Source organism: Haliotis cracherodii, unplaced genomic scaffold (assembly GCF_022045235.1).
Source record: "Haliotis cracherodii isolate W230 unplaced genomic scaffold, xgHalCrac1.p SCAF_26, whole genome shotgun sequence".
Taxonomy (NCBI): domain Eukaryota; kingdom Metazoa; phylum Mollusca; class Gastropoda; order Lepetellida; family Haliotidae; genus Haliotis; species Haliotis cracherodii.
The window spans coordinates 5,899,731-5,924,749 of NW_027266282.1; the positions used below are offsets into that span (position 1 = coordinate 5,899,731).

Consider the following 25,019-nt stretch of genomic DNA (forward strand, 5'->3'; position numbering starts at 1 on the left):
AGAGTATATTTAATCACCTTATTATTGTCTCTCCATTTACCAAGGCTGACTGCACTAATACCCTTTTAACAGTGGACACCGGTTACAGTATACATGTTGGCTTTTTGTTCAAAAAGGAATATGCAGGAAATTATATGTAACAATTTACTGTGTACTAATAACATGTTTGAATGTTATCAATTTTGCGTTCTGAGATACAATGATGTAAGCATCTTCTACAATTAACCACACATGAAAATAATAAAATACAAAACTCTCTGCCGGAATGTTTCGTGGAAATCATTCCATCAAGTAAAAATGACTGCGTGACAAGACTAATCAACTATTTATACCCGATAAAAGAAACTGCCTTATTTTAGGAACAGTGCCATAACAGGACATTTGAAATTTCTAATAAGCAGATACATTAGCGACAGTAACTAGACTACATGTACCTAATCCGTATCAACCAAAGGTGTAAAAAAACCAAGAAAATCATATCTGTCGGAGACCTACCAAATTACCTAGTTTTATTAATACTATATTTTTTAGAATGCAAACACTGTAGTGATACATTTTTCAGAGGAGAGGGCACACACACAAGTATATTGCTTCCGTGTGTGAATGCAGGTTATACTTGGCATCTCAGTTCTCAGTTTCATACCGGTTGTATATCTGAATTTGTATATGGAACCATGCGTACTGCATGAAAATTACTTGCTATTCGTCAGTCTACAACACACAACACGGTCAATCAATTTTGGGCACCACTTTTGCAAGTTGTTTAGTACAATAATGTTTTATTAAAATCTCTTTCAATTTGCCTTCACCATTTTCCCTATTTCATTCCATGCATGTTAATGTAGGTACATCTTATTACTCATGTTCACTTTAATGTTTCTTCTTCCTAATCTAACGGTATAACATTTCAGGTCATTACCATCATCTAATACACAAGCGATGATACCAAGACATATTTAATTCGGTTTTATGGTCTATGCTGTTTTAACATTGATTTTATTAGTCTTTAAATCTTATGTCTAGTACATATTTTCACAAACAGGGCTGTTAGCTGATATAAGGAATGTAACATCAAGTTGAATTCCCAGTTGACGTACCTACTTTTTTTATCAAATAAGAGGACTGTATTCGACATACGTTAGTCTCTTAAGGAACTTTCTACAATTAATATTTTGAATAAGCCGTTAATACGCCAGTTGTGACAGGGATGATGGTATGGTAGCTGTAGCAGACAGATTGACAGTCGTTGTTACGTGAGTCACTAGGGTTATTAGTACGGCATTGACCTTGACATGTGTCCTTCGGCAAACATCGTCCTCACCTGAAGTGCTGAATTCTAAAGATGCACCGGGGTGTAAATTGACTGCGGAAAAATAGGAACCACATTTTTGATATATTGATGACACGAAGCTCGCAGATGTTACTGCATGCAAGAAGCCATGCAATACAACATACGTTTATGTATACAGCAGCTGTTCAATTTGGGAAACGCCTTTGTTCATGTTCACAATTCATGTCAAAGATTTTAGATGACGTTTCAGAATCAGTGAGGTGAACTGGGGTGTAACGTTGCACTTCTATAGCGACGTGCATGTACGTGTGTATGTGTGTGTGTGTGTGTGTGTGTGTGAGAGAGCTTGTACTAGCCCGGACTGATGCCGATTTAGAGTGCTAGCTCACTGAGGTGAATTTGAAGATTGTGACAAGTTCAAATTTGGATTCTATTGTCATCACTCCACAGGTTTCTGTGTGCGGTGACAAACGTTGCCTTACTTGCAGCAATATAATTGAAGGCTGTTCAGTCCAAATTTCAAAGGACACTAAATTTACTGTATAACAAAATATGACTTGTGATACTAGAAATGATATTTACTAGATTGTTTGTAGTGGATGCAATGAAAAGTATATCGGGAAGACAGAACTTAAATTAAAAAGAAGAATGAATCTTCACCGTTCACAAATAAAGCAGCCACACAACCGCACGATTCCACTCAGTGAACATTTAGATACATGTGGAAGGGGCAACATTTTTAGTTTTCCCGCTTGACCCCACTGGATGCCGAGGTGTTTTTTCTGACGCACATTTTCCTAAGAACGGAAAAGTGAAGGTTGTGCGAGAATTGCGCTCACGCGGCACTGGATCTACCTCTGGCTATAAAATTACGCAGAGGTGGGGAATATTAAATTTCCTATTTGATGGTATAAATTTATGTGCAAATATTAAACAGGTTTAAAACAAGAGTCATCCGAAGATAGATGACATATCCCCCCGATTAGATTGGCATGGAAATCTTTTTCCTTGATGCCAAAAGTAGAAATATAATGAAGGTTATTAAATTTTGGTTCATGTAGCTCACTTTCTGATGATCTCATGAAATTGTAATAACAATAACTTCGCAAAGGCATAAAGAGAATGTACTAGGTTATGTAGCTCACATCATATATAGTATATGATATCGGTAAATAGTACATCCTAGAAAAAAATGTTATTGCATGTATAAGACAATAGTATTTATGTAAGTCTACCATCATTTATGAATGGCTATCCAGGTGATCTTGTGATCTGACCAGTATGTGTCCAGTGTGCCTGTCTGGAAGCTTCCATCTGGCAGATTGGTGTAGATATGGTCTATCTGCGTCCTCCTGTCAGTGCTTGGCTCCTGATGAGCCTGTTCAAATCCTGGTGTGAGACTCAATAGAGCATGATGAGACAAGTCAATATTCATATCACCTACAGTGATGGCATGTGGTACATGAAGAGAGATCAGCAGTACATGCTCTAATGTTCTGGCGAAAAAGCTTGGGGCTTTGTACACTCCAATGACAGCTTTTCTGGGAAGGGATGGCGGATAGCAGACAGACAGCTCTATACCATCTCGATTGTTGACAGAAAACCTCAGAGGCTGCTTGCTGAAAACTGCTGTGCCATGAGCTGGAGGAGAGTAGGAAATATCATAATTTCTGTACATGTGGAATCCTGGCATTGTGAAGTCACTATTCAAGTCTGAAGGGACTAATCTGGTCTCAGAAAAAAGACAGACATCTGCTGCTTGACAGTTTAAGTCAGCTAAACAGTCTGGGTGATGCTTGTGAAATGATCTTGAATTGTTGTACACTATTACAAAATGGTCACTGAAGTTATTTAGAGATGCCAATTTGAACTGGTATTATGCTTCTATTCTGAGTCTTTCCATTTCTGTTTGAACCTCTTTGCTAATGCAGATTTTCTTCTTATTTAGGTTGAGAATGTAAGTCCTTCTAGGCCTCTTGTCACTCTACTGAGACCGACATAGTGAATATGCTGGAAGAATGAAGTTGGTATTCTTGCAATTGAGACACCAAAGTCAACAACAACACATGTTAAGGTTTCGCCCCTGCGCTCTATGAATGTTTTTTGCAGCACTTGGTCCAATTGGAAATTGAGTTCTCACGACAGTCCCGTTTCTGCCTACTTTAAACTGTCTTTGTAGTGGAAGAATTGGGGTCCATCGTTTATCAAGACCAGGCAAATAGAGTTGAGGATTGTCACCTCTCATCTTCCGTCCAATCCTCTCTTGCGGAAAGGTCATCCAAACAACTCCATTTCTGGAGAGTCGTGATGGAGGTAGCTTCATACACTTTATAGTTCCAGAGGCACCATTAGCTAATCCATCTGTCACATTGACATTTGAGCTGATCTCAAAGTGAAGATCTAATCCAATGTTGAGTTGTTCGTGGAGCTGCATAGTTTAGAAGGGTTTTCTGGAATCTGCCTCTTTATGCGGGAGGCTACGCCAGGTGTGACATCTCCTAACACAACATCTAGGCAAGGCATGTCTGTTTGGGTTTGGTTGAACGAAGGTAAACCATATCATTCCAAGCATTGACTCATGTTCTCTATGAAGAGATAATCTGCATCAGTCGGGTTGGTGAGACGAGTTTCAAGAAGTTTGATGTCATCCTCTGTCTGTTTTCCTTCTCTCAATCTATTTAGAAGTTCAGCAAACAAAAGAGAATCCTTTTGTCGCATTATGCTTGTGAGTTCAAACATTTTGAACATATTTTTCCACAGGTTTGTTGCCAATGCCATAGTACCTTCAACATCATTTGAAAACAGGAAGGTATCATAGACTGGTTTCAATTGACCTAAATCACCAACGCATAGCACAGATACTCCAGCAAAGTCTCACTTGGAGCCTTTCATATCCTGCATTCGCCTTTGAATGAGAGTAAAGAGACGAAGGCCAACCCTAGGTATTTCATCAATGATGATTAATTTCACTACACCAATTTCACTCCTGAGGGTGTTAAACTTTAGACTTTAGGTGTTAGACTGTCCATGTTGAATCGCTGATTGGGAAGTACCTTAAACGATGACTGGATAGTATTTCCAGACACATTGAAGGCAGCTTTACCAGTTGGGGCAACAACAAGGACATGTTGTGTATTGTAGTCAGATCCTTGTGCAGCATTGTAGTATTTCATAGATCCCTGGGGCGGTATTCACAAAGCTTCTTAGAATTTTCTTAAGCCTTAAGAATTCTTAAATCCACAAAGAAATCTTCGTTTCCCTAACAACCAACTTAAGTTTTAAGAAATTGCTTAAGTCTTATTCACAGAGCTTCTCAGTGCTTAGTTCTTTGCTTAAGTTTAAGATACCTCATGATCTTACTTAAGTCCTTAAGAATTTTCTTAAGACATCTAATATGGCTGCCATAGGTATTGTACAAACCACCGCTAGACGAGATGTACTGCAAATATATTCTGACAAAGAACTAATCAGAAGATACAGGTTAAACAAAAGTGGTATTGAATGTGTGACTGGGTTAATTGCTGATAAAATATGTCCTAGCACCTCTCGTTCTCATGCCATGACAGGAACTGAAAAGGTTGTAGCAACGCTACGTTATTTCGCTACAGGCAAAATGCAATTATGCAACGGGGATGACTTGGGTCTTTCCCAATCGTCAGTCAGTCGGGCGATAGAGCAGACAGTGTCAGATAGCCGAGATAGCATCCCAGTTTATTCACTTTCCGGCAACACAGGGTTGCATTCGTCGGAATCAAGCGGCGTTTTACAACATCGCTCACTTCCCTGGCGTTGTTGGAGTGATTGATGGATCGCATGTGCAGATTATTGCACCATCTGTCGACGAACCCTCATATGTAAATCGTAAACAGTACCACAGTATTAACACACAGCTTGTATTCGATCCAAACAATATGATAATTGACCTTGTTGCGAAGTGGCCAGCTCGACACACGACTCGAGAATACTCACCGAAAGCGGGCTTCATATTTTATTTGAACGACACATCGTGCCAACCGGATGTCACCTACTTGGAGATAGTGGCTACCCCTGCAGAAACTGGCTGCTTACGCCGTACCTGAGACCAAATACCTGGCTCACAGACATCCTACAATCGGTAATATTCTCCTACATTCGTGAACACGCAATCGTAATTAGAGTTATCCCCCTTCAAAATTACAAAAGTGAGAATTGGTTGTTGTGAAAAGTTTAAGTGTTCAAATGTGAAAAGATATTTGGTTGTGCATATATATATCGAAAGTGAACATTAAGAAATTACCCATATAAAACTATGAAATATATTTAATGACAGATAAGCCAGAAAAACATTTATGTTTAAAAAAACAAAAAAAAATATTCTAAAAATATATAGGTCAATGTGTAAAATGTGAATCACTTTTTACAAAGTATAAAAAAGCCTAAATATTTCAGTCATTACATCAAGTGACTAAAACATCTGTCCATTCACTTAACAGACTGGATAATCGTTATTGGAGTTCAAAATAATTCACAATAATTATTGACTACTCATGTTCAATCACCGAGTGATGAAATAGAGCATAATAATGTTTGGATTTCATTATTATTATAAATGAAATGGACAGATGTTTTACTCAATTTGTAAAATAACTGAAACAAATTTGTGGAAATTCATTATGGAACACATTGACCGTAATACACACATATCTGTAAATTGCTTCGTGGGTTCTGCATAATATCTGCAAGATAAGGAATATCCCATTACCTGACAGTGAGTCCAATGTTCCGGATGACGACATGACAGCCCCCTACAGAGAGAGAGATATTCCTGGCCACAACTTGACCTTCAGGAATCACTTTGCAAACACTCACTTTCAGTGTGAGTGATAATTCTTCTTTTAATTGAGTAAAACCACTATTTAATGAATTATATTCAACAACAAAACATTTCAGTAAAAAAAAAGTTTATTTTAACAAATAAGAGTATAAGAATCAGTTGATAAGGTTTACCTTTTTTCAAAAATAATTCACAAACAATTTATTACAACTGGTTAATGAATTTAATATTGTTACTGTAATTGTTAAATTTTATATATAATTTGTGAATCTCAAGGATCATTAAAAATGCTCAAGGGTTCAATTGCAATGCATTTTCCCAGTTTACTTACCCGGTATATGAAAATACATTTAATTGTAAGAAAGATTTTATGACAGACAGATTTTATTGTAGTAAATTCAAAAGAACGATAGTACATAAAGTCTTCAATACATAATCATTATTGTTGAAAGTTAAACACGTTTAAATTCTTCCTGCGTTTCTTATACATATTTCAGAAATTTAGCAAATACATGTTGTAATACATATCACAATTTCTTGGAAGTAACTGGCCCTGTATGTCATATCAAATACAGTGACACAGAATAAGATTTTCATCCTCATTTGCCACTGGCCATAGATAACAATCCTGTTTAGCACTGATAAACACACCTGTCAGGTGATAGTCTCAACAGACGGAGCAAGTACTTTCTACAAGTAGTGACAGGCACCCCATAATGGACATCTTCCACTTTCATGATAAGTAACACAATTTGATGACTAGTACCCTATTCCTGAAATAGATTAACAAAATCTTTTGTGGATCATTTTGACATTATCCTGAACTGTTTGCCTCCTTGTTGTGGGAACAATATTCTTATAAAAACATGAAAGGCATTCAACACAGATACACAATACTGTTCAATGAAATACTTAACTGGAAAAAGTGTGTTACAAGCTTATTCAGCTAAGGTCTTACATTTTATTGATTTTATCCATATCATTGGCACCCAAATACAAAGATTTTGAACCCTGAAATGCAATGTTGCTGTAAGCAGTAGTAAAACATGAGAATATGGTTGAATGAAAACACATTCAAATTATGACATGTTATCAATGTATCTTTAGATAGAAATGACATTTCACACACTGTAACCTCACACATTAACCAATATTATATTATTGAAGATAAATTTAAACTGAAAAGGAGTATGGTTCTGTCAAAATAGGTTTCGCATCTTTCTCTTCAAAGAATACATTACATTTTGAAAACATGGTAAACTCTCTGGCCTTAAAAAGTGATATGCATACATGGTATAGATATAAATTCTATTCATTCTGCAGTTTTTGAAGTTGAATTTCCATAATTTTCTTCTTAAGACTTAAACAATCAGTTTCAAGTTTAAGTTTCTTGTAGAGTAGCTCATCATAGCTTTCCCCCAACAGGAAAGTTTGCCGCACGGACTTTGGCTCCTGGACTGTGCTCCATCGTGCTGGTCTCTTCATGGATCCCTGTGTTGAGGAGGCGGTGTCTGGCACTGATGGTTCCGGCTGTGAAGGCACAGACGCTGTTGATGCAGTAGGGACAGCTCCTCCCATGGCCTGGAGTGTCTGCAAGTCAAGTGCTGCCATGTCACTGTATTCACTGTATATAAATGGACAGAAACTGTTTTAGTCATTGTTATTTTTGAGTATCTATGTATCTGAATAGGGTAAAAATATGAGGTAATAATCAGTTTCAAACACATGGAGTATCAATAATTTTTAGTGATCCCTTCAAATACTTTTCACCACAATCTTGCACTTTGCAGGATTTGTTTAGGTGGATAATCAAGATTGGTTATTCTCTGTTATTGATGTGTTATATAATTTAATATGGATGCTTTTATAGTAATGTGTTTGACCACTTATAAACAGGAGGTACTTTGCTAACATAATAGTTTTTCATAGCAAATAATTTAAGTAGAGTTATGCTATATGAATGATTATACTCACTACAAGGGCAATACATCAGTAGAATTTCCTTGCATTAACTGTGTCAGAAAGGCTGACCACCTGTAGGAGGGATGTGTCCATGGCTGATGGTATTCCAGATATGGATACATTATTCTTCCCCAGAATATCCCACACTACCTCGGATGTGGCGCTCAAAGTAGGGCATGGTGATGGACCACCACCTGTCAAAGTAAAAATTATTTTTACTTACATCAGAAAAATTGAGAAAGTTTTATTCCGAATCAATGTGTTAAATAATACTAAAGTAACAACTGAAGACAGCCTAAGAATTGTATATACATATGTAAATTCAAACTTTTCAGAATTGATTATACACTGTATGGGACACCAAAATGTACTTAAAGACACCAAATACAAATATTTTTACTTGAAAGCTAGAATAAACAATAATTGTAACACATTAAGATTAAATATATCTCAGATCTGGTGATTTATGCACTGTAAAACTACTATTACAGTTCAGTGTTGCAAAATGTGAACTACAATAATTACCTGTGCTGATAACACCTTGCTTGTACCTTGTAATTTCTTCCCTGGCTTTACTTTGGATGTTATGCCATTTCTTTTCAACCTCCTCTGGGGCTCTGATGCATCCTATGATTTACATAAAAATATTCAATTCTCAACTGTGTAATGTAAATTTCAGAAATAAACGAATAGGTACTGGATGTGACACTGTAATATAACTGATAACCTGTACAATAACATTTATTTTTTTCTTTCCCTGAAAATAAATGTTATGCTAAATAAAATATAGATCTACAATACAATACAATCTAGTTCTATCCCAAAAAATCCTTCCGATTTTATGTGCGTTGCTGCTGTGAAAATTTGCAAAATACTAAAATCTTGAATAACAATAGAAATTTGAACATTATTTGAATCTTAATATATTTCAATACCAAAAACTATCTTAATGGTCTGCCGTACCTGGAAAGGCTGCGTTGATCGTGTGGGTCAACTCCACCCACTTTTCCTTTTTCTTTTGAGCTGTCACGCTGTTACGACGTAAATTGTAATAACGCGGTAAATTGTAATAAACTGCGGTAAAATGTAATAACACTGCGGTAAAATGTAATTCTGCGGTAAATTGTAATACATACTGCGGTAAATTGTAATAACTTCACTGCGGTAAATTGTAATAAAAACTGCGGCAAATTGTAATAACTTAAACTGCGGTAAATTGTAATAAAACTGCAGTAAATTGTAATAACCATTGCGGTAAATTGTAATAACATCTCCTAATCCTTCCTATTTCAAACTGAATTCAAGTTCCAGTGTTTGTTGGACCTTAACATGATCAATTCCAAGCTCCAGCATGTTTAAGAAAATTCAAAAAAGCCATTTTGTTTCAATTTCTTTCATTTCTATTGAAACACAGGTGCGGCAAATTGTAACAAACTGTGGCAAATTGTAATACCAAGTGCGGTAAATTGTAATAACATCTCCTAATCCTTCCGATTTCAAACTGAATTCAAGTTCCAGTGTTTGTTGGACCTTAACAAGATCAATTCCAACCTCCAGCATGTTTAAGAAAATTCAAAAAAGCGATTTTGGTTCAATTTCTATCATTTCTATTGAAACACTGGTTCGGCAAATTGTAACAAACTGCGGCAAATTGTAATACCAAGTGCGGTAAATTGTAATAACATCTCCTAATCCTTCCGATTTCAAACTGAATTCAAGTTCCAGTGTTTGTTGGACCTTAACAGAGATCAATTCCAACCTCCAGCATGTTTAAGAAAATAAAAAAAAGCAATTTTGTTTCAATTTCTATCATTTCTATTGAAACACAGGTTCGGCAAATTGTAACAAACTGCGGCAAATTGTAATACCAAGTGCGGTAAATTGGAATAACATCTCCTAATCCTTCTGATTTCAAGCTGAATTCAAGTTCCAGTGTTTGTTGGACCTTCACATGATCAATTCCAACCTCCAGCATGTTTAAGAAAATAAAAAAATCCGATTTTGTTTCAATTTTTATCATTTCTAATGAAACACAGGTGCGGCAAATTGTAACAAACTGCGGCAAATTGTAATACCAAGTGCGGTAAATTGGAATAACATTTCCTAATCCTTCCGATTTCAAACTGAATTCAAGTTCCAGTGTTTGTTGGACCTTAACAAGATCAATTCCAACCTCCAGCATGTTTAAGAAAATTCAAAAAGCGATTTTGTTTCAATTTCTATCATTTCTATTGAAACACAGGTGCGGCAAATTGTAACAAACTGCGGCAAATTGTAATACAAAGTGCGGTAAATTGTAATAACATCTCCTAATCCTTCCTATTTCAAACTGAATTCAAGTTCCAGTGTTTGTTGGAACTTAACAAGATCAATTCCAACCTCCAGCATGTTTAAGAAAATTAAAAAAAGCGATTTTGTTTCAATTTCTATCATTTCTATTGAAAGACTCAGTCTCGACGACATATTAAAACATTCCAGAATGTTTATAATGTTTTAATGTTTTTAATGTTGAGAACTTTGTCAAAATATTTTTTAAGCGTAGTCTGAAATGAAAGTCACCAGTTTGAACAAAACTCGAGTGAGAAATGGCGATTTCTTGTTATTGGTTTCATTGGTCGGTCAAAGTTGGCGAAAGGACCTTCTGACGACACCCGTAATGTGATGTCCTTAGATCTTTGATGAGCGTTACCGATAAATAAGATCTGATTTTTATGCAGTTAATAATAAACTGTTACATTTTGTATCACTTTGCCATCGATTTTTAATATGCTCGTTGCAATTGTCAAAGTCAAAAACCCTAATGAGATCCTATCTACATGGTCACACCCGGACTGGTGATTGTTAAGAACACAAATCCTATTTACATTCTGACAACATGGCAGTCTACATTCATTTACAATACAACCTTATTATTAGCGGTATCATCCTCTCATTAATTCTTCCAAAACAGATAACGTCTGTAATTTTCAATTAAAGTCAGAAAAATGACACCTGGAATGAAATCAAACTTGGTTGTTTGCAACGTAATATTAGCGGGATCATTACGGTCGTTGTCATGTGATCGACGAAATAAACCAAAGTGCCAAAAAAAACAGATCATGAAACACATGTCGTCTGACGGTTGTCGTGTCGGATAATTATTTATCCTTTGATCGTAATTACAATCAAAGAATCCGTCGGGGTGCGATCGTGCGCTTGGGGTAAATTTGCGTCTCATTCCTTTACCTTTGCCCAGTCCACCTGCATAATTACTTCACTAAATACACTTGGAAGGACAACCCTGAATAAACAATGATCAGTGACACTGATTAGTGACAATATCCCATAAATCTGTTGCTGATTGGATAGAGCAACATGTAAAACTCTTTGGGGCACCTTTCGCTACACCATTATTGTGTCAGCCGAAGATTTTACAATTCCCATAGCATACAACCCAGCAAACAGTCAGCCGAAAATTTGATCTCCAGTGATATCATTCTTCATCGGATGTGAGGATTTTCAGTAAGAGATTACCCGTTTGCAGAACAGTTCCTCATAAGGTGTGAGCAACTTTCAGAAAAGGATTACCAATTAGCAGAAGAGTTCTTCATCGCACAACACCACGCAGTAAGTCGGCCATCTTTCTGTATATGTAATGGAGTTTTAATATATATTATATTGCTATGTAACGAACTTTGCTTTTCAGTGTACTTTAAAACAAATAATTCGGTATCTTGAGAAATATAGCTTTCTTAATGTTAATAGTAATGCTTTTCTAATATTAATGTGGAATCTGACTGCTAGTTTCTAATCTTTATAATATCTTTTTGTGAGCCACATAAAAATCTGTTTCGGAAAAATGGATGGAGATTGATTATAATCTGGCACTTTGAATGTTGATGATACTGTTTCAAACCTTTAATAACAAAGTGGCCGATCTCCGCTCTAAATATAAGGCTTTTCAAATATCCGCGGCAGCCTTCCTCTATAGAAATTTTTTTCTAATATCTATGTTTAATGATATTGATAGGTTGCAACCTTTCGCAAAGCGGCAGCCTTCCGCTATAGAAATAGTGATTTTTCTAATATCTGTGTTTAATCATATTGATAGTTTCTAACCTTTAGCAAAGCGGCAGCCTTCCGCTATAGAAATAGTGCTTTTCTAATATCTGTGTTTAATGATATTGATAGTTTCTAACCTTTAGCAAAACGGCAGCCTTCCGCTATAGAAATAGTGCTTTTCTAATATCTATGTTTAATCATATTGATAGTTTCTAACCTTTAGCAAAGCGGCAGCCTTCCGCTATAGAAATAGTGCTTTTCTAATATCAGTGTTTAATCATATTGATATTTTCTAACCTTTAGCAAAGCGGCAGCCTTCCGCTCTAGAAATAGTGCTTTTCTAATATCTGTGTTTAATGATATTGATAGTTTCTAACCTTTAGCAAAGCGGCAGCCTTCTGCTATAGAAATAGTGCTTTTTTTTTTTAATATCTGTGTTTAATGATATTGATAGTTTCTAACCTTTAGCAAAGCGGCAGCCTTCCGCTATAGAAATAGTGCTTTTCTAATATCTGTGTTTAATGATATTGATAGTTTCTAACCTTTAGCAAAACGGCAGCCTTCCGCTATAGAAATAGTGCTTTTCTAATATCTATGTTTAATCATATTGATAGTTTCTAACCTTTAGCAAAGCGGCAGCCTTCCGCTATAGAAATAGTGCTTTTCTAATATCAGTGTTTAATCATATTGATAGTTTCTAACCTTTAGCAAAGCGGCAGCCTTCCGCTATAGAAATAGTGCTTTTCTAATATCTGTGTTTAATGATATTGATAGTTTCTAACCTTTAGCAAAACGGCAGCCTTCCGCTATAGAAATAGTGCTTTTTCTAATATCTGTGTTTAATGATATTGATAGTTCCTAACCTTTAGCAAAGCCGCAGCCTTCCGCTATAGAAATAGTGCTTTTCTAATATCTGTGTTTAATCATATTGATAGTTTCTAACCTTTAGCAAAACGGCAGCCTTCCGCTATAGAAATAGTGCTTTTCTAATATCAATGTTTAATCATATTGATAGTTTCTAACCTTTAGCAAAGCGGCAGCCTTCCGCTATAGAAATAGTGCTTTTCTAATATCTATGTTTAATGATATTGATAGTTTCTAACCTTTAGCAAAGCGGCAGCCTTCCGCTATAGAAATAGTGCTTTTCTAATATCAGTGATTAATGATATTGATAGTTTCTAACCTTTAGCAAAGCGGCAGCCTTCCGCTATAGAAACAGTGCTTTTCTAATATCAGTGTTTAATCATATTGATAGTTTCTAACCTTTAGCAAAGCGGCAGCCTTCCGCTATAGAAATAGTGCTTTTCTAATATCAGTGTTTAATCATATTGATAGTTTCTAACCTTTAGCAAAGCGGCAGCCTTCCGCTATAGAAATAGTGCTTTTCTAATATCAGTGTTTAATCATATTGATAGTTTCTAACCTTTAGCAAAGCGGCAGCCTTCCGCTATAGAAATAGTGCTTTTCTAATATCAGTGTTTAATCATATTGATAGTTTCTAACCTTTAGCAAAGCGGCAGCCTTCCGCTCTAGAAACAGTGCTTTTCTAATATCAGTGTTTAATCATATTGATAGTTTCTAACCTTTAGCAAAGCGGCAGCCTTCCGCTCTAGAAATAGTGCTTTTCTAATATCAGTGTTTAATCATATTGATAGTTTCTAACCTTTAGCAAAACGGCAGCCTTCCGCTATAGAAATAGTGCTTTTTCTAATATCAGTGTTTAATCATATTGATAGTTTCTAACCTTTAACTAAGCGGCAGCCTTCCGCTATAGAAATAGTGCTTTTCTAATATCTGTGTTTAATGATGCTATAGAAGTCTTCAAATCACTGATGATATCAGGATAATATTCAGCTTTTAATCCTTTCTAACCTTTAGCGGGGGCACGGGTGGCCCAGTCGTCCAAGGCGCCGCGATTCGCTTTGCAGAGTTGCGTCCCTTGGGCACATCAGAAACCTATGATTGTGGGTTCGAATGTTTCCTCCCACATTGAGCTGAAACGCCGTGTTATAACTGTAATAATGTTGAAAGCGGCGTTATACCCAACTCACTCACTCTAACCTCAAGCACAGCGGCAGCCTTTTGCTATATGAATGATGTGACGTTTGTTTTTCATATTGATGTTTTAATGAAACCGAACGTTGCAATCATTTCACATAACCATACATCATAACAATTGGTCTTCTGATATTATCTGAGGGAATAATGTCACTGAAAAATAAAGTAGCTAATACAACACATCCGCTAGTTTAGTATAGTTCAAAGCTTATTTTGCTTGAAACACAGGTTTTATTTAATTTATATCTTTTTCTGTAGCCTAATTCTGAGTATTTCTAACTAATTACAATTAGCTAGATGTATTTGGTCAAGACATTAAATGTTGATTTCTTATAGTATTTGTTATTAATTAAAATCGTGCAATTTTCGCGGCTTGTATTTTCATATGAAGGTTCAATAACAAAGGTTATAAAAACAATGAGATGATTTACTTAATTTGTGATTAAAGTATGTGTCAATATTGCCACTTTTTAGAATCACCAAATCTTGTTCTGGATGTATGTTGGTGTATGAGGTGATGTTGAAAGTGAACCTGTGCCTTCGTTCTCTGTGATAGAACAAAGTCAACTTTCCGCAAACATGCTATGATTGAAAAAGTTTGATTAGTTATTAGAAAAAAATATACCAGTATATAACACTATTGTGTCGGAGTAGAGAAGTTATTTTCATCAAACGAACGTCTTTCTTTGATATTATTTATACAGTCAGTCTATACAGACCCAACGCCACTTTTAACAATATTTCAGTTATATGACGGCGTTAAAGTCTATTAAGTCTCCTAGAACTTGTCCATTACCATAGCAAGTAAAAGTTTTGAAAGCAATTTCTACTCCACTGTTTAACAACTGGGGTATCTGACGACAAATGGGGTTTTGACCAATTGGAATATGCCAATGAACCGATGTATAACGAAATATATACAGTACTCTGCATAGACGCCCGTCTGTATTTTGGAAAGTATATGCTTTTGTCTGACTCTGAAAACACTCAGTAAATATTTAGAATAGAATCAGATCAATGCTGACTGTCTTCGTGTTTGTAACTTACTGAACTTTACTCAGTTGATAAATGTAAATTTCATTTATATCAATGTCTGTCCCATCCACTTTACTGATCGGAAATTATCTAGAATTGTCCTATCGCAATATTTCCACGCTTGTCAGGCTGACACTTTCTTGAAATACAATCAAAAGTAGTCTGTGTATTATTGCCTATTGATCCCCTGTTTTATTAACTTATTCTTTACTTTAGTTCTTCAGTCACTATATATTCACTATGATGAATTGCAATTTTCATTGTGTGTATATTTATACACTTGTTTCTCTTTCAACCTCTCTACAGAAGGAAATCAATGTAATAATTATTAGATGAATGAAGTTGGTAGTATATTAATCCAGTAATTCAGTTGAAATATATCCGACCAGATATAACCTGATTTAATCGTTAGGCTCCCAGCAGAGGGCAAGGCGTGAGGCACTAGTTGTTGATAGACATCCGATGGAACAAATGTGTTAGCAAATAGCTTGGTCACCAAATAATTGGTCACCAAACCTGCTTCACCAACCAATATAGAAAACAAGCATTTACTGCATTGTATTACAGAAGGTAAAGTTATTAACTTAGAAGTAGAAGTGGACAGCAAATATTGAATACAGGATGCAATGGTAGGCATTGACTGGATTGTCTGGGGTGAGCGAGTGTAGGCGAGACATCACAGCAGGCAGAGAACACATGATGGAATCTGTAAACGTCATTACGACAATATTGCCTACATCTCTTCTATTATTAGTATAGTAACTTCTTGTACATAGTTTCCATCTTGTTTTATATAATTCTACAAGGTTCTGATCCGAATTACAGCGTCTTGTTTTACTCAATTCTTATGTACTTAAACTTATATATCCGATTTTCTATCGAAATGCTTTTCAATAATTTACAATCTGCAAACATCCCCCCATCCATAAAACCTTAATGTACTTAAAGTTGCTGAGGTAACACATTGCATTTAAAGCAACGCATCTTACAATATATAGAGAGGTTCTGTCATTTTAGTGGCTACACATTCAGTTTCTTTTGCATTAATTTATCCACAAACACACAGACCACGCCTTCTAGCGGGGAGCTTTAGACGCGTGTGTCACATTGCCCTGAAACACTGATTTCGTATCGTTGTCTAAAGTGTTTTTGTGTTTACGATTAAATAAGCAGATTGTGAAGTTATTTTTGTTACTTTTTAAATCAGAATCGACGATGATTTTTACACCCTGTTTTTTCATGTTATTTCCCCCATAAATTATATTCCCTACATAATATCTAAATCACGCGCTGTCTTCTCCGTTTCAATAAATTGTTAAGTTGATGCTTTTTTATGTAAAATTTAGACATTAAATTAAATATTCGACGTTTACTTCTAATTTAACATGACTTTACTTTTACATACATTTGCGTCCATTTGAATTCACAAGTAAGTTGCTACTTTCTTCCAGTGTTGCCAAAGTTGCTCATTGGTGCGCGAAGGATGTCCAACTGACCCCGGCTTTGTTCAAAGGACGTTCACGTACATTTTCAACCATGCATGCACTCGTTGTAGCAGTTCTGTGCTGTTTGACTTTGATTAACTGTAACGCGGCAGAAACGAAACGCAAATATACGCATAGCTTTGATGAAGAAACATATGATACTATTGTGTTACTCGTGCAAGGTAATTTTGAAACACCGGTCGCCGAAAGGACAAGAGTGCAGCGAAATGCCATTGTTAGATACTGGAGAAGAAAACACGACTTCTCTACAGGACCCGAGCCAAGCAACATATTGTACTTTAGAGGAAAACCAGTCTTAAAACGAAAGGAAGTTGCAAAGCTTGTCGAAAATGTATTTCACAACCAGAAATCAGCAGGCTACAGAAAGTTATGGCATTTGGCAGCTGATTCTTTGTCAGGGCTTACAGAGACCGCAGTACGGAACGAACTACGCACGAAAGAGAAATATTCCATTCACTCTGCCAAGTTTACAAATAAAGCTATCATCAGACCAGTGAGAGCAAAGTGTGTCCAATCACACCACCAAGTTGACCTCGTAGATTTTAGCAAAAGTGCTGTTCGGTGGAAAGGGAAAACATATAAATTCGTCCTGTCTCTTGTAGATGTGTTCAGTAGATATATATGGCTTGTGGCATTGCAAACAAAGAAAAGCAAAGGTGTAGCCAGTGCTCTGCGGGTGATCTACGAAGAACATGGACCACCTAACAAGTTACAAATGGACCAGGGTGTCGAATTTAAAGGACATGTAAATGAACTTTGTAAAACCCTAAAAATCAAACCCATACGCAGTAGACCTTACCACCCTCAATCTCAAGGAAAGGTGGAGAGATCCCATAGACAATTGAAAAAGAAAATAATGTATGATTTTGTAACTATGGGCGCCAAGGGCGTCAACTGGGCGTCACATTTGCGAAGATATGCCTCAATACTGAATAACGAAAAGAAAGAATGTTTAGGATGGCAGAGTTCCTTTGAAGTGTATTTCGGAAGAAAATCTAACACGGCTTTAGACGTTGATTCAGATGATTTCAATGCTGATATGATGATTGAAAATATTCATGAGCCTAACGCAAAGGACAGGTTGAAGCAGAGTAAGTATGTTACTCGGACTAGACATCGGGCTGAAGTTGCTACAAAGAAAACCGACAGACTCAGTATACAAAGACAACGAAGACTGCATCCGCCCTCGGTGTACAATGTAGGCGATGATGTTTTATGCAAATATGGTTCCAAGAAGGGAAAACTCGCCCCTAAAAAACAGTACGTTGTAAAAGGAAGGATTCTTGCACGCAGGTTGAAATCGTCTATGTATAAGATTTCATTCACAAATCCTATTACAGGAAAAGAGGACACGCCTGAATGGATTTCAGTTGATAGGTTGTCAAGTACCACAATTGATGAAGAGGTAAAACGAAAACAGAGGGCTTCCTCGAGACTACAGCGCAGACATCATCGAGCAAAGTATCAAATACCATTATTGGACACAGACAGGCCATTTGCATTACAAGGTGACATCGTGTATGACCCTCCGGGAAACGGTAACTGTCAGTTTGCAGCCTTGTGCCATCTTTTATCTAAAATTGGTATATTCAGATCGCCCAGGACACTTCGAGAACAGGTTATCAGTTACCTCCTTGAACATCCCTACACTTCAGATGGATCCCCCTTGGAACTTTTCGTGGGCGAAGACTGGGATACATACATATCCGGTATGTTAGAGGAAGGTACCTACGGAGATCACATAACACTGCAAGCAGTCTCAGATATGTTTAATGTTGATATTATCGTGCACTCATCGCTTGGCGGTGATGCTACTGTAAACATCGTTCCTACATACAGTGTAGCAACCCAAACAATCAGTCTTGGCCATTTTGCTGAAGAAGAAGGGGAACACTATGTTGCTCTACAACTACATGAAACCCAAAGTGAAGATCAGCCACGAGACGGGGAAGGAAACAGAAACTTGCCAAGACAAGTCTTTGACAGCGCAAATAGCGGCGACGAAGAACACAACTTATCTCGACAGCATCATTCGCAATGTGATGATGATGAGTTTTTAGACATGCAAGGGAACATAAATGAAGGCTTCAACAGAACCAACAGCAGCGATGAAGAAGTATTCCTCTCATGTCGAAAAGACAAGATGCCACAATATGATACGCAGGTTGCATTCACTGATCTGCCAAACGAGGTGGTGCTTCTAATCATTGAAGTATCTTTACAGCTAGCCCAGCAGTCGTCTGACAGATTATTGTGCAAGACTGTTACATCTTTCCTGCAAGTGTCCCATCAGTTCCATCAACACACAAGATCATTTCTCCATCTGCGACCACGCATTTATTGCCCACACATTACTATTTCAAGAACCGTTAGTGTGCGTAGAATCATAATGCACTATGGAAAAAGTAGCGGTGTTGCAATAGAACTCAAAAGAATAATTAGCCATAGAAAGTGGATCAACGCATGGCTACTTCTAGAAGAGAATGCGTTCGAATGGTATGCAATAATAGACATATTTTGGAAAAAGTAGTTTTAAAAAGACATTGCCATCATATATTGAGCGAGACTGACGATTTTGAAACACCAGGGTTCGTCGAATTGACATCTCTGGCATCGTTGTCACATGGTTGGTTCATCGTTCATTTTGTCCATCATTCTGTATCTCTCTCTTTTCCGTTATCGAATATTTGGATATCAACAATTTCATTGCCTCTTTTTGAACAGTTCATATGTGAGTTTAATGTCTGGACATGTGTCATTTTAGTCTTTTCAGGGAGGGCTGTTCAAAATTAAATTAAATGGGGACATTATAAATGTATGGGATATTTGAAGGATCGTGTTTCATGTCAAAACATGTAATCTTATATATTTTCGATGGTGGTACCAGTGTGAAGTATAGGAATGTCAGGGTTCGACTTCCATGTAGAATACTTGTACATTTTCAACGCACATATATTCCTTCCGTTCAATTCGCAGCAGTTTTTTGCAGTTTGTAAACTTTTGCCGCATCTGATTAGAATAATAGAAATTGAAGCAAAATCGCTTTGTCTTCTTTTTCTAAAACATGCTGGATGTTGTCATTGATCATGTTAAGGTCCAACAAACACTGGAACTTGAATTCAGTTTGAAAAAGGAAGGATTAGGAGATGTTATTACAATTTACCGCACTTGGTATTACAATTTGCCGCAGTTTGTTACAATTTGCCGCACCTGTGTTTCAATAGAAATGATAGAAATTGAAACAAAATCGCTTTTTTTATATTTTCTTAAACATGCTGGAGGTTGGAATTGATCTTGTTAAGGTCCAACAAACACTGGAACTTGAATTCAGTTTGAAATCGGAAGGATTAGGAGATGTTATTACAATTTACCGCACTTGGTATTACAATTTGCCGCAGTTTGTTACAATTTGCCGCGGGGCGGTCGGGTAGCCTAGTGGTTAAAGCGTTCGCTCGTCACGCTGAAGACCCGGGTTCGATTCCCGACATGGGTACAATGTGTGAAGCCCATTTCTGGTGTCCCCCCGCCGTGATATTGCTGGAATATTGCTAAAAGCGGCGTAAAACCATACTCACTCACTCACTCACTACAATTTGCCGCACCTGTGTTTCAATAGAAATGATAGAAATTGAAACAAAATCGCTTTTTTTATATTTTCTTAAACATGCTGGAGGTTGGAATTGATCATGTTAAGGTCCAACAAACACTGGAACTTGAATTCAGTTTGAATAGGAAGGATTAGGAGATGTTATTACAATTTACCGCACTTGGTATTACAATTTGCCGCAGTTTGTTACAATTTGCCGAACCTGTGTTTCAATAAACATAATAGAAATTGAAACAAAATCGCTTTTTTTATTTATTTAAACATGCAAGAGGTTGGAATTGATCATGTTTAGTTGCAACAAACACTTGAACTTTAATTCAGTTTGAAATCGGAAGGATTAGGAGATGTTATTACAATTTACCGCACTTGGTATTACAATTTGCCGCAGTTTGTTACAATTTGCCGAACCTGTGTTTCAATAAACATAATAGAAATTGAAACAAAATCGCTTTTTTTATTTATTTAAACATGCTGGAGGTTGGAATTGATCTTGTTAAGTTCCAACAAACACTGGAACTTGAATTCACTTTGAAATTGGAAGGATTAGGAGATGTTATTACAATTTACCGCACTTGGTATTACAATTTGCCGCAGTTTGTTACAATTTGCCGAACCTGTGTTTCAATAAACATAATAGAAATTGAAACAAAATCGCTTTTTTTATATTTTCTTAAACATGCTGGAGGTTGGAATTGATCATGTTAAGGTCCAACAAACACTGGAACTTGAATTCAGTTTGAAATCGGAAGGATTAGGAGATGTTATTACAATTTACCGCACTTGGTATTACAATTTGCCGCAGTTTGTTACAATTTGCCGCACCTGTGTTTCAATAGAAATGATAGAAATTGAAACAAAATCGCTTTTTTTATATTTTCTTAAACATGCTGGAGGTTGGAATTGATCATGTTAAGGTCCAACAAACACTGGAACTTGAATTCAGTTTGAAAAAGGAAGGATTAGGAGATGTTATTACAATTTACCGCACTTGGTATTACAATTTGCCACAGTTTGTTACAATTTGCCGAACCTGTGTTTCAATAGAAATGATAGAAATTGAAACAAAATCGCTTTTTTTTATTTTCTTAAACATGCTGGAGGTTGGAATTGATCTTGTTAAGTTCCAACAAACACTGGAACTTGAATTCAGTTTGAAATCGGAAGGATTAGGAGATGTTATTACAATTTACCGCACTTGGTATTACAATTTGCCGCAGTTTGTTACAATTTGCCACACCTGTGTTTCAATAGAAATGATAGAAATTGAAACAAAATCGCTTTTTTTATATTTTCTTAAACATGCTGGAGTTTGGAATTGATCATGTTAAGGTCCAACAAACACTGGAACTTGAATTCAGTTTGAAATCGGAAGGATTAGGAGATGTTATTACAATTTACCGCACTTGGTATTACAATTTGCCGCAGTTTGTTACAATTTGCCGAACCTGTGTTTCAATAAACATAATAGAAATTGAAACAAAATCGCTTTTTTTATTTATTTAAACATGCTGGAGGTTGGAATTGATCTTGTTAAGTTCCAACAAACACTGGAACTTGAATTCAGTTTGAAATTGGAAGGATTAGGAGATGTTATTACAATTTACCGCACTTGGTATTACAATTTGCCGCAGTTTGTTACAATTTGCCGAACCTGTGTTTCAATAAACATAATAGAAATTGAAACAAAATCGCTTTTTTTATTTATTTAAACATGCTGGAGGTTGGAATTGATCATGTTAAGGTCCAACAAACACTGGAACTTGAATTCAGTTTGAAAAAGGAAGGATTAGGAGATGTTATTACAATTTACCGCACTTGGTATTACAATTTGCCGCAGTTTGTTACAATTTGCCGCACCTGTGTTTCAATAAACATAATAGAAATTGAAACAAAATCGCTTTTTTTATTTATTTAAACATGCTGGAGTTTGGAATTGATCTTGTTAAGTTCCAACAAACACTGGAACTTGAATTCAGTTTGAAATCGGAAGGATTAGGAGATGTTATTACAATTTACCGCACTTGGTATTACAATTTGCCGCAGTTTGTTACAATTTGCCGAACCAGTGTTTCAATAGAAATGATAGAAATTGAACCAAAATCGCTTTTTTGAATTTTCTTAAACATGCTGGAGCTTGGAATTGATCTTGTTAAGGTCCAACAAACACTGGAACTTGAATTCAGTTTGAAATCGGAAGGATTAGGAGATGTTATTACAATTTACCGCACTTGGTATTACAATTTGCCACAGTTTGTTACAATTTGCCGCACCTGTGTTTCAATAGAAATGATAGAAATTGAAACAAAATCGCTTTTTTTATATTTTCTTAAACATGCTGGAGGTTGGAATTGATCATGTTAAGGTCCAACAAACACTGGAACTTGAATTCAGTTTGAAATCGGAAGGATTAGGAGATGTTATTACAATTTACCGCAATGGTTATTACAATTTACCGCAGTTTTATTACAATTTACCGCAGTTTAAGTTATTACAATTTGCCGCAGTTTTTATTACAATTTACCGCAGTGAAGTTATTACAATTTACCGCAGTATGTATTACAATTTACCGCAGAATTACATTTTACCGCAGTGTTATTACATTTTACCGCAGTTTATTACAATTTACCGCGTTATTACAATTTACGTCGTAACACACGCCTGCCCTGAACTTTCCTAATAAAACCGCTTTGTTGTCGTCAACAAGTTTCGTCAGGAGCAGGTTTTGGTCCTCAGACCAGTTGGGTTTTCGCTTTTTGTCCGGCATGTTCGCTGGCTGCCGTCGATATTCCCGCCGATCGAAAATAGGTCGTCTGCCAAAACTTTTTACTTTCGCGTTTTCAACACTGAAGAGTCGTGTTTTGTTGCTATTTATAGATAAGGGAATGTCCAAAACGTCACTCGAAAGGTGTTAAGAATATTCTTAGTCAAAACTTTACATCCCAAGATGCAACGGGGTAGACTAAGAAAACTCTTAGATATTATACTGCTGAGACTGTTTGTGAATTGATACATAAGATTTTTTCTTAGCTACGAATGTTTTAGAAAACTTAAGTCAATTTCTAAGAAAATTCTAAGAAGCTTTGTGAATACCGCCCCTGGTATATAGCTTTAAGCACCCTACTCATACCACCTCCTGATCCTCCACTCAGGAAAGTGTACAGTGGCTCATCAGATGTCTTAATGTTGTGCAGGATGTCATTAAAGAATCTCCTTTGCTCTGTGTTTAGAGATCTGACTAAGGCTCTATCTTCTTCATCTGGCATTTCATCAAATGGAATCATGTCACTGGTTAAGGAAGCTTTTGGCACAATGTCACTCTCAGGCATATTCAATGGAGGAATAAGGAAGGCATGATCTTCACTTGCCTCAAGGTCAATGTCTCTGTCAACTTGATTTTGATGCTCTGAATTTGGGGCTATTTCGTTCCATTGTTCCATTAATTCAGTTGTTGCTTGTATTTCTGCTTCATCAACAATGTCTGCATTTTTTTTCATATGTATCAAGCTGCAAAATTATTTCATCCTTCACCCGTGAATAGCGACACCGGTAAGTTTCACATGACCCTTTGAGTGTCTCTTCTTCTCTCAGTGGGTATACAGCATAAGGTGCTCTCTGTAGAATTCTTCAGGATATGAAACTTTGTTATATCGGACAGATCTCAAGATCAAGTTGCTTGTTTTACATTCTGTGTCCTCTTGTTCCACATCTTCATTTAAACCATCCAAAGGAGGAGGTGTTGTTTCCTGCTGTTTTAGAGTCTCTTGTTTGCCAGCAGAATCATAAGATGCTGCCCAGTCAGCTAATGTAAGTGTCTCCAAGGATTGAGGCCTATTACAGTAGCGAGGTATCATGTTACCAGAAGCAACTTCCTCGGATTCATTATCTAGTTTGTCTAATTCTTCACGGGATTTCAGAAAATAAGTGCGATCCTCAGGGTGTGAAGTTGGAACAAACACAACTTGTCTTGATGATAGCCTCAGTGGATTCTGAAGACAGATATCAACTGCTTCTTGTGCAGACATTTCCACATTGTTTGTGAATTTGTTTCCAAGCAATCTCACTTGTTCACAGATATTGCTTCCCTTCTCTCTAGCCTCCTTACAAGCTCTAGCCAAAAGGAGGCTCATTCCACGCTGTGATTTGGAGATGGACCAACAACATACATAGCACAGGCGTATATGTCAAGAATAAACTGTGCATCCATATTGGCTGACCATGCAGACAAACATGCTGGAATGTAAGCATTTATCCGGATAAGAAGACAGTGGGTGAGTTAATAAGTAAGTGTTTCAAGAAGACAGTGGGTGAGTTAACAAGTAATTGTTTCAAGAAGACAGTGGGTGAGTTAATAAGTAAGTGTTTCAAGAAGACAGTGGGTGAGTTAACAAGTAAGTATTCTTCATGAGACATGTTAGTTTTTTGAAGAAAGACTTCAAAATCAATATCCTCACCATACTTCATTTCATTTAGTATTTTACACAATGTTTTGTAGTTCTTTTCTGGAGTTTCCTCTGGAGTATGACATTGACATTAACACGTGACTTTGCTCTGGCATGTTGTCTCGTGATTTCTCCTTTTCTCTGAACAAACGATCAAGACTTCTTTTAGCCCTCCTGGATTGAGTGTTGTTCTCTCTTTCTATATCATGTGATATTGGATCATTGTTCCTCTTAAGATTTCGTCGCGGGCTTTCTCTCTGTGACTCTC

The 25,019-nt window shown here is 36.5% G+C and overlaps 1 protein-coding gene and 2 pseudogenes across 1 annotated transcript; 1 reads left to right on the top strand and 2 right to left on the bottom strand.

Annotated features, from left to right (window-relative positions):
- The first annotated feature begins 4,685 nt into the window (after nucleotides 1-4,685).
- LOC139473050 (putative nuclease HARBI1) lies at nucleotides 4,686-6,154 on the top strand (annotated as a pseudogene).
- Nucleotides 6,155-7,412: 1,258 nt separating this feature from the next.
- LOC139473098 (nuclear apoptosis-inducing factor 1-like) lies at nucleotides 7,413-23,076 on the bottom strand. Its single transcript, XM_071255619.1, has 5 exons — nucleotides 22,967-23,076; nucleotides 9,030-9,097; nucleotides 8,592-8,693; nucleotides 8,110-8,260; nucleotides 7,413-7,731 (listed from the first exon to the last, which is right to left on the bottom strand). The coding sequence occupies exons 1-5, from the start codon at nucleotides 23,074-23,076 to the stop codon at nucleotides 7,413-7,415; spliced, it is 750 nt and encodes a 249-aa protein (XP_071111720.1).
- A 295-nt stretch (nucleotides 23,077-23,371) lies between these two features.
- LOC139472951 (uncharacterized) lies at nucleotides 23,372-24,561 on the bottom strand (annotated as a pseudogene).
- Nucleotides 24,562-25,019: the final 458 nt, after the last annotated feature.

What these genes read in the sequence shown, in the direction of transcription:
- LOC139473098 (XM_071255619.1), bottom strand. Translation starts at nt 23,076, where the DNA reads ATGCCGGACAAAAAGCGAAAACCCAACTGGTCTGAGGACCAAAACCTG. An exon ending in GCAAGGTGTTATCAGCACAG is followed by an intron (nt 8,261 to 8,591) that starts GTAATTATTGTA and finishes TTACTTTGACAG; the next exon opens with GTGGTGGTCCATCACCATGC. An exon ending in CTTTCTGACACAGTTAATGC is followed by an intron (nt 7,732 to 8,109) that starts AAGGAAATTCTA and finishes TCCATTTATATA; the next exon opens with CAGTGAATACAGTGACATGG.